The sequence below is a fragment of the Egretta garzetta genome, unplaced genomic scaffold (assembly GCF_000687185.1).
Source record: "Egretta garzetta isolate BGI_Z169 unplaced genomic scaffold, ASM68718v1 scaffold124, whole genome shotgun sequence".
In the NCBI taxonomy this organism is placed as follows: domain Eukaryota; kingdom Metazoa; phylum Chordata; class Aves; order Pelecaniformes; family Ardeidae; genus Egretta; species Egretta garzetta.
Genome location: NW_009259423.1, coordinates 271,800 through 282,127, shown reverse-complemented (window position 1 = coordinate 282,127; position 10,328 = coordinate 271,800). Strand labels below are relative to the sequence as shown.

The following is a 10,328-nucleotide window of genomic DNA, read 5'->3' as shown; positions in this document are numbered from 1 at the left end:
CCGGTTTGATGCACCCAGCAAAGACCCCCAGTCCAGGCTTGGGGTAGGGATAGGGGTGGGTGACCTGGTCCTGCAGTGCCGCCTTGGGCTGCTCGTGGGGCTAAACCACCCCAGAAGGCCGAGGTGGTGATGGTGGAGAAGAGCAAAACTGTGATTTATTTCTTTAAAAATATGTATTTTAAAAATATTTTTTAAAAAATATATTTTAAAAAATATTTTTTAAAAAATGTATTGTAAAAATATTTTTTAAAAAATGTATTTAAAAAATATTTTTTAAAAGAATGTATTTGAAAAGTATTTTTTAAAAAATGTATCTGAAAATATTTTTTTAAAAATGTATTTGAAAAATATTTTCAAAAAATGTATTTGAAAAATAATTTTAAAAAAATGTATTTGAAAAATATTTTTAAAAAAATGTATTTGAAAAATATTTTTTTAAAAAATGCATTTGAAAAATATGTTTTTAATACATCTGTGTTTAAAATATTTGCATTTTCCTGGGGGAAGGGTGATGGATTTAACCCTCCCATTACCCCTGATGAATCAGACTTCCCTGCTCCGATGGCGTTGCAGGGACGGGAGCCTACCGGAGGCGTATTTTTGGGGCAAGTTGGGGTCTTTTCTTGGGCTGTCACCCCGGCGGGCGCCTCTCGTCTTGGCTGGGGCTCCGGCTCTAGTCGAGCTCTCGAACAGCATCTGATAGCAATAAAGAGCAAAAAACCCTCCCGCTGACAAGCCGGGCTGAAGTCACCAGCGGGCCGCGGCCAAGACACGCATTGTCCTCGCCGCTGCTGGGACTGATTAGAGCCGCCTGGCAAGCCCCGGCGCTGGGTGAGGGGTCAGCCCCTTTTGCCAAAAAACCTCGATCCGGAGTGAAAAAAAAAAAACCAAACCCCAAATCCCAGCTTTTGTTTTCCAGGCTAGGCTGTGCAGAGGTGGACCCGATTCCCCCCGTTTTGCACCCATTTCCCCACAGCTGTGACCGAGGCGAGGTGGATCCCGGGAGGAAAAACCTGAATTTTTTTGTTTTTTCGTAGCGAAGGCGAAGCAGGAGGGTCCCTGGCAAACAGCGAACCGCTGAGCTGCAAGCTTGCCGTCTCTTCGCCGTTCGATATTTCTTATATCATTATTTATTTTTGAGGCGCTTGAGGGGGGCTGAGCCATCCAAGTTCCTCTCGGCGAAATGTCCTTGGCAGTCGCTCCCTATATATATTTTTATATATAAGGAGTTTATATAGTTTATATAAAATAAATATATAAAATATTAAAAATATATAAAATATATATAGAAATATGTATCCCCCCCCCTTTTGCTGCCTCTTTGCCCCACTCCAGGCTGCAGAGCCAAGACTTTGGAGAGGAGCTGGGGTTTTTTTCCCTGTCTTCCCCCAGTACGAGCATTTGCCGAGGTGCTCGGGGCCGTCGGGGCCACGCAAAGCTGACGACCCTGTTGGTTGGGCGGGTTGGTTGCGGAGCAGAAATTCAGTGAAAATTCAAAATATTGGCAGGGAGGGGGGAGAGGGTTTGGTTTGGGGTTTTTTTTGCTCGTTGAGAAAACAGAGAAGCAAACAGCCTTTTTTTTTTTTTATTATTTAAACATTTTTGTCTGTGTGCGCTTTTGCCTTTGGCTCACAAAAAAAAAAAAAAAAAAAAAGACAAACAAAACATGTCTTGCTGGAATTCGTCTGTTGATCAAGAGCTGCCATTTGTCCCAGAAAAAATGGGAGCCGAGGAACTTTCTGGAGCGGGAGGTGCAGGATAAACCCAGCAGGTCAAACCCTCCATCTCCGCCACTGTTCTGCATCGCGTCCTTGGTCATGTCCCGCCACGGTGGGGAGAGAGGGCGTTAACGTGGCCAGCTCCGTCTCCATCCATGAATTGGGTGTTGAGCACAGAAAGCCAAAGGGAAGCAGAGGGATAGGGGTTATCCCACCTGCTTTGAATACAGGGTGCGGAATTTGGGGCGTGGGGTATCCCTTGCCTTTGGGATACAGCTGACAAACCCACCCTGGGGCTGCGGTATCCCCAGGAGAGGTGATGAACGTCCAGGGGTGGTCTGCACCATGCAAAATATACGTGAAATAAATTAAATTTCTGGCAAACGCAGCCTGGGGAGCGTGGGCAGCATTTTCCAGCCTGGAGATGCTGCTCCCTCATTTGAATTTTTCCAGGCAGTCCCATTCCCCAGGTGATTTGCAATGGGCATTAAAAAAAGTGCGTAAATCATCCTGGTGAATGCAGCGAGCAAGCTTGCTGCTGACGTGAGTCAGAGCACACGGCGTAATTTGGCAAATAGTAGAGGATATGGCGTTTTATGCAATTATCTTGTGGAAGCAGGGAGGTTTGATATCCTAATTTCCTTCTAGACTGGATCTAAGGAAGAAATTCTTTACACTGGGGGTGGTGAAACTCTGGAACGGGTTGCCCAGAGAGGTGGTGGAGGCCCCATCCCTGGGAACATTCCAGGCCAGGTTGGACGGGGCTGTGAGCAACCTGACCTGGTTCAAGGTGTCCCTGCTCCTGCAGGGGGGTTGGGCTGGGTGACCTCTAGGGGTCCCTTCCAACCCAAACCATTCTGTGATTCTATGGTTCTAGTTAGGGGGTTAAATCTCAGCTGGTGCCTAAAACTGGCTTCCTGCATGGGGCAAATGTCCCCCCGGGGTCTCCATCTGGTTCAGGAGGTTGAGGCATCCCTTCTCCTGCATGAAATCTCCTCCACATGAGCGTGGACAGCTGAGCCATGCTTTGGACCTCCTTGGTGGTTGGGTGGCCATGGTACCTCCTACGCAGCCTGGAGGGATGGCAGTGGGTGCTCATATGGTCTTGGCTTGACCTTCCATTGGGCTTTTTCCTCCTCGGTTGAGTCTCCCGGACTCAAGTTCGTGGTGAAGCTTCTTGGTTGCTGTCTCCAAGCTGGGCCTGATGGTGGAGCTATTTGGTTGGCGTCTCCAAGCTGGGCCTAGTGGTAGAGCTTCTTGGCATTTTGAAGTTGGGTCTGGTGGTGGAGCTTCTTTGTTGGCATCTCCAAGCTGGGTCTGGTTGCAGAGCGTCTTGGTTGGCATCTCCAAGCTGGGTCTGGCAGTGGAGCTTCTCAGTTGGCTTCTCTGACTTGGGATGCATGGACAGGGATGGGAGGCAGGGCTGGGTGGGTGTTCTCTTGGCAAAGGAGCCCTCCTGAGTGGTTTTATTTCCTTCCTCCCCACAGCTGATAGTCGAAAAAACGACTGACTACCCTTCGGCTGAGTACTCCCTGGTGGAGGATGTAGCCCTCCACTTCACGTGTTTGATGGACAGACTGAACGAGCAGCGCCTCTTTCAGCCGGACCTGTGCGACGTGGACATCGTGCTGGTGCAGCACAAGAGCATCTTCCCAGCGCACAAAGGGGTCCTGGCAGCCTACAGCCAGTTCTTCCACTCCCTCTTCACCCAAAACAAGCAGCTGCAGCGCGTGGAGCTCTCGTTGGAGGCCCTCACCTCTCAGGGCCTCCAGCAGATCCTCAACTTCATCTACACCTCCAAGCTCCTCGTCAACTCCTGTAATGTGCAGGACGTGCTGAACGCGGCTGCCGTGCTGCAGATGAACAACATCGCCTCCTCCTGCCAGGACCTCCTTGATACCCGCTCGCTCAGCCTGGCCGCCGACATGGCCTTGCCTGCTGAGGGCTGCGCCGGACCCCCGCCCTACTACTGCGAGATCAAGCAGGAGGTGGACGCCCCCCATCCCAAGATCTACGCCCGGGAGGGCAATGACCCCTACTCGGTGCGGGTGGAGGATGGAGCAGGCAGTGGGACGCTCCCCCCTGGTCCAGCCAAGCAGTACTACAAGGAGGAGAAGGATGGTGATCCGGGCACTGTCTGTAAGATGGAAGGCGAAGAGTCCGAGGAGGACTTGGACAGCCAAGGCTCATACAACCGGGAGCAGATCATTGTGGAGGTGAACCTCAACAACCAGACCCTCAATGTCTCCAAGGGCATGGAGGGGAAGGCGGCCGCCAGCGAGGCAGCTGTGATGGGGAGGCCTGATGGTGATGGGCGTGACACGGAGGAGGACGGGGAGGAGGAGAATGAGGAAGGGGAGGAGGAAGAAGAAGAGGAGGAGGATGCAGAGGTGGGTGAGGAGGAGGAGGAGGAGCACAGCGAGGAGGAAGACCTGGAGGAGACGACGGAAGAAGAAGACGATGATGATGACGATGAGGATGCGTCAGAGATGAAAAGGGAAAAGGGTGGGCAGCCCCACAGAGGCAGCCGGGCGTCCAAAGCCATCAAACCTGCCATGGCAACCAGGTCCCAGGAGATGGCCAAGGTGGAAGAGGAAGAGGAGGAGGAAGAGGAAGGCCAGCGAGGGAGGAAGAGGAAAAAGGAGCAAGATGGTTTGGGCCAGAAGGTGAAGCTGGAGGAGAAGCAGCACTACCCGTGCAAGAAGTGCCCCCGGGTCTTCAACAACCGCTGGTACCTGGAGAAGCACATGAACGTCACGCACAGCCGCATGCAGATCTGTGACAAGTGCGGCAAACGCTTCCTGCTGGAGAGTGAGCTGCTGCTGCACCACCAGACTGACTGCGAGAAGAACATCCAGGTGAGCCAGCCCCGGGGACATCCCACCAGGGGATGGACATCCCACCAGGAGGGGAACATCCCACCAAGGGGTGGAGCATCCCACTGAGGATGGACATCCCACCAAGGTGGGGACATCCCACCAAAGGAGGAGCATCCCACCATGATGGGACATCCCAATGGGGGAGGACATCCCACCTACCAGGGAGGACATTGCACCCAGCTGCACCATGGGATGGGCTCATGCTTAAATGGTATTTTTGATGTTGTGGGTGGCACATGGCAGATGGGAGGGAACCTTGCTTCACCCGTGACTTGTATTCAGGACGGTCCCACGGTGGTGTGGGACCGGTGGATTTGTGCCGGGGGACTGTGGCTTCCCCTTGGCCAGCTGGGTGGAAACATGGAGTAATTTTTGAGGAGTAATTTTTCTTTGAGTTCCTACAGTTAATCTGGATAAAACATGAGCCCCTGGTGGAGACACACTCCAGCCATTCCCACCCAGGCTGAAACCAGTTTAGCTTAATTCAAAGGTTTGCTGACATGAGTTAAAATGGTTTTAATCTGCCTTTTGTGCTCTTCAGCTTGCGTATTAGCAAATTTCCGAACCCATTTGACATCCATGTGTGGCTCAGGCTCAATGTGTCCTTTGCCTAACGCTAACGAGATCCTCGTCTGCATTTGCAAGTCAACTCCAGTAAACTCAGTGCAGTTTGGGGGGGATAGGTAGGCACCCTGTTGGAGCAGCAAACATGTGCGTTCCTGTAGACCCCTCCAACCCATCTCCTAACCGCCAATGAGCTGTTTCGCATGACGCTGCCACTACTAATTAACAAAACAACAACTTCTGGAGAGCTTCGCCCATCGTCCTTCCCACCACGACCGGATTTTAAATGATCTTGCAGCTCTTCTAGATGAAGGTAACGCAACCCAAGTGCTACTGGGACCCTTCGCTGACGGCACCCAAAATAAAATGGGCGATGAAGCAGATCTCAGCGTTAGGGCATGTGGGGAATACGGAGGCAGGAGCGGTCTCGGCTCGAGCGGGTGAAGGAGCTGCTGCCGGTGCTGTCCCTTTGGTGCATCTTCCTGAAAAACTGACAGCCCTCAGGTTGCTTTTTTTGGATGCTTTTTCCCGGAATAGATGAGTGTAGCTCCGACACCTCCGTGGTGGTGGCTGTTTTGGAGCCTATCGTAAAGGCTGTGCAATGAAAAATGGGTTTTCCCAGAAGATTTCTTCAGGCTCATCTGCTTTCCTGATGGATAACATGGGGCTGTCACCTCTTGCTTTTTTTTTTTTTTTTTTCCTTCCCCCTTTTTATCCCTTTTCCAGGTCATTCCCGAATAGGATGAACCGCCCATGTGGTGACCTCCCTCCACAGAAAATGTGGATCACTACCTCTCACATAGCTGCGCGTTTTCAGTTTTACAAATAGCCAAATTCACTCCATTGGCTGTGATAATATTGAACAACGTTATCAATATACAATGGAATTATTGCTGGATGGAAAAGGAATTTTTTTCAACTCTGCACCTATAACGGACAGTCTTTATAACTTGGTTTTTAACCAGATCCATGGAGGGACCATCCTTCTTACCCCGTTCAGGTCTGCTCCTTGGTTTTGCTGCTTTGTCCCTAGATTTCACCCACGACGCTTTAGGTGTTAGGCTTCATCTCCCTCCCTGTGATCATTTCCCATCACCGTCCGTGGCCCCACGGACTCCATAGCAGGTCTCCTGCCTCCACCGCCTCAAAAACCATTCATCCTTTGCTTTGTCAGGTTTTTCTCAGACTCTTTTTTTTTTGGCCAGCTTCAGGATGGTTTTCCTCTTAACCTGCAAGAATTTATCTTCTCATTTTTTTCCCTTGCTTGGACGTTGCTTCCACATTTTTGAGTGATGTTTTTTTGTGGTAACTGAGGACACGGGGCTGAGCCCTCCAGGGTGCTTGCTCCCACCCCGGGGGCTTCCCTACATCTGCTGCTTTCCCTCTACCTTTAATTTTAAAATTCCCCTGCAGCCTCTTTCATTTTAAGTGGAGAAAATGGATATTGATTTGTCTTTGATAACAGCCTCTGGTCCTGAATGTGTCCTGAAATGTCTCTTAAAGCAGAAATAAAACTGTTCTGATCCATGGAAGTATTTACTTAGGAACAGTGAAACTCAGAGGACTGCTCATGTTGATATTCAGGCATGGCAAGATGAGGAAGACGAATGTTGGGAATGCCTCTCTGATCCTAATTTTGCCTCCCAGGCACCTAAATACAAATATCTATGTAGCAAGATACTCCGACTACATGGCATAACGATGTATTTTCCATGGTATCACAGCCTTACTCAGTGCAAAATTTGGTTGAGGCCCATCAACAAGCATCTGTTCCTCTGGGCAGGAGAAGGTGGAGGCTGTGCTGCCAGCACTGCTTCAGGCCCTGCTGGGAAAGTCCCCCTGAGCTTACTGGTACCACTCAGCCGTGCTGTTGCTAGATGCCTCCAAGGCATGAATTATTTTCTCAATGCAAGGATGGTTTTATCCCTGTTGGCCAAGAGGAAGATGAGTCATGGAGAGATGAAGGGGAAGGAGCGTCCCTTGGCTCCTGGCAGGGTCCTTGGCTGGGTGCTGCCAGCTGTACCCATGCTCCAGCAGTGGTTTCCCATGCAGACCTCACTCTCCCGTCTTTCCCCGAGCACCGAACTGATCTCGTGCTGAAGTTGGAGCTTTTTCTGGGAACTTTCCAAGAAACACTGAACGTGGAGCTGAAACAAATCTCTGCCGTAACTTCTCGGGGGAGACTTTGCACATCGCGTAGTTCTGCTTGTGCTGATGGACTGTTCTGGGGGTTCATTTTGGTCCATTTGGATGTGTTTGGAAAATTCATTTAGTGGCAAAGTATCCATGATATCTGCTGAAGACTGAAGCTGCACTGCCCTGGCTTGGGGTTCTCCTTGTTCCTATATTCTTTGCAGCCTTCTAATGCACAGAGGGTTGGGGTTTGGGTTTTCTTTTGTATGTGGTGGCTTCATTGTGTGCAAAAATAAAATCCCCAGTTGGGATTAGGGCCTCGGTGCGTGAGCTGCTGTTTAGGCAAGTCCTAATACATCCGTTGATGGAAGTGCCACGTCCTTCCCTGGAACGCCATTGTCCCTTCCTCGTCCGATGGATAGAAGTTTGAGTTTTGGAGGGTTTGAAGTGACACGGTCTGTAGCAGCCTTGCTGGTTGTTGTGATTTTTTAATATCTTAGCTGTAAGTTTCATAGCGGACGTTCTCGTTCAATGGGTGAAGCTGATGGTTTGGTAAAACGAAAATGATGGTGCTGCCTGCGCGCGTTCCCCTGCTGCCCTACCCATTTTCTCTCTCCTTGCAGTGCGTGACGTGCGGGAAGGGGTTCAAGAAGCTCTGGTCCCTCCACGAGCACAACAAGATTGTCCATGGCTATGCCGAGAAGAAGTTCTCCTGCGAGATCTGCGAGAAGAAGTTCTACACCATGGCCCACGTGCGCAAACACATGGTTGGTGAGTGCGGGAGGCGCTGGTGCCACGGGGAGATCTCGTTAGGGGTGTTCATCCATCGTTTTGGCAGTGAAGGGTGTATTTTTGTTGTTGTCCTGTTGGGAGTTTAGGGCTGGGCTTACTCTTGGGTGAGCTTTCTCATGTCAACACCGGGGCCTTGAAATCTGGCCTGGTATTTAATGCTGAAGGTGTATCTGCTCAGTGTTGGGTTTGGAGCAATCAGGCACGGCGCTGGGGAAACTTCTTTATTTTATTTAACCAGAAAAGAAGACCTCAGAAGCAATCAAAGGAGGGTTTGAAATGTAACCGTCCTTCCCTTGTAGAAGAGGACCAGACCGCACCAGTGCTGGGCTTTCAAAAGCAAATTGCAGATGGCAATGGAGGTTGAGTCCCTGGGGCTTGCAGGCACCAGAAACACCCAAAAAGGGGGGGGTTGGCAGGCAATTGGGGAAGTACCTGATACGTTGCTGTCGCGCATCTTCCGGAGCTGGCTTTGGGTTTGCTGGGGTTGGGTGCCGGTGTTGGGAGTGGCAGCCAGGATGTGGGGAGGTGGATGCTTGGGGTGCGGGGAGGGTGCCTGACCCCACCTCTCTCCACTTCAGCTCACACCAAGGACATGCCGTTCACCTGCGAGACCTGCGGGAAGTCCTTCAAGCGCAGCATGTCCCTCAAGGTCCATTCACTCCAGCACTCTGGGGAAAAGCCTTTTAAGTGCGAGGTAAGGTCCTGTGTCTCCCCCCACCCCATGTCCTCTCAAACGGGCACAAAACCACTGATCTGGGGAAAGATCTTCCACTTTTTAAGGGTGGATGTCACAAGGATGGAGCCAGACTCTTCTCAGTGGTGCCCAGCACCAGGACAATGGGCAATGGGCACAAACTAGATTTAGACTGGATCTAAGGAAGAAATTCTTTGCAGTGAGGGTGGTGAAACCCTGGCAGGGATTGCCCAGAGAGGTGGTGGAGGCCCCATCCCTGGGGAACATTCCAGGCCAGGTTGGCCGGGGCTGTGAGCAACCTGATGTGGTTCAAGGTGTCCCTGCTCCCTGCAGGGGGGTTGGGCTGGGTGTCCTCTAGGGGTCCTTTCCCACCCAAAACATTCTATGATTCTCTGATTCTATGAAACTGAAGCAGTAGAGGTTCCAGTTGAATGTGAGGAAGAACTTCTTGACTTTGAGGGTGCCCGAGCCCTGGCCCAGGCTGCCCAGGGGGGCTGTGGAGTCTCCTTCTCTGGAGATCTTCAACCCCCGCCTGGACGCTGTCCTGTGCCCCCTGCTCTGGGTGAGCCTGCTTGGGCAGGGGGGTGGGACTGGGTGATCTCCGGAGGTCCCTTCCAACCCCTGCCTGTCTGTGACTCTGTGATTCTTGGGACTTCCCCTGTGCTTTTTTGCCAGTGCAGCTGTAAAGATGCTCCCCCCTCTCCTGGACTTTGCATCCCCTCCTGGTTTGAGGGTCCCACCAACCCTATGATGAAACTGGTGGCCAATGCCAGGATCTCTCTGCCCAGGGCCTGGACCTTGCATCCCACCCCAAGCCCATCCAGCCTGCAAACCTGGCTGAGCATGTCCTGAAAAGCCATTTATTTGGGTTCTTTTGGGGAGGGAAAAGTGATTTTTGCACTGCTCCGACATGTTGGTGTTTTGGGGGATGGGGGGGTGTTTTGGGTGTTCGTCAACAGCTCATCCCCCTCTCACCCCCGCAGAACTGCAACGAGCGCTTCCAGTACAAGTACCAGCTCCGCTCCCACATGAGCATCCACATCGGCCACAAGCAGTTCATGTGCCAGTGGTGTGGCAAGGACTTCAACATGAAGCAGTACTTCGATGAGCACATGAAGACGCACACAGGTGAGAGCTCCTCGCCTTGCACCCAGCCCCTGTGGATGGGTGCCCTTGGACACATCCAAGGAGATTGGAAGGAGCAATGGGATGGGGGTGGCGTCTTCAGGTGGATGGCAGGATGGGGTTTTTTGGGGAGGTGGTCCAGCCACCGGCTTCTCATCCGTCTTCCCCCATCCTTAGGCGAGAAGCCCTACATCTGCGAGATCTGTGGGAAGAGCTTCACCAGCCGCCCCAACATGAAGCGGCATCGCCGGACCCACACAGGTGAGAAGCCGTACCCCTGTGACGTCTGCGGCCAACGCTTCCGCTTCTCCAACATGCTCAAAGCCCACAAGGAGAAATGTTTCCGCGTCAGCAACCCCTTGGCTGCGGACGCGGCTGCCCCTCAACCGGCTGCCAGCCCAGCTCCGCTGCCCCCCGGCCCCG

General features: G+C 51.8%; 1 protein-coding gene across 1 annotated transcript in view; it reads left to right on the top strand.

Annotated features, from left to right (window-relative positions):
- Positions 1-2,772: 2,772 nt before the first annotated feature.
- Positions 2,773-10,328, top strand: part of ZBTB47 (zinc finger and BTB domain containing 47) — a 12,667-nt gene continuing 5,111 nt past the window's right edge. Inside the window, exons 1-6 of the mRNA XM_009636951.2 lie at positions 2,773-2,805; positions 3,206-4,576; positions 7,918-8,065; positions 8,665-8,780; positions 9,764-9,908; positions 10,083-10,326. Coding sequence (XP_009635246.2) covers positions 2,773-2,805; positions 3,206-4,576; positions 7,918-8,065; positions 8,665-8,780; positions 9,764-9,908; positions 10,083-10,326 — 2,057 coding nt within the window. The remainder of the gene's footprint in view (positions 2,806-3,205; positions 4,577-7,917; positions 8,066-8,664; positions 8,781-9,763; positions 9,909-10,082; positions 10,327-10,328) is intronic.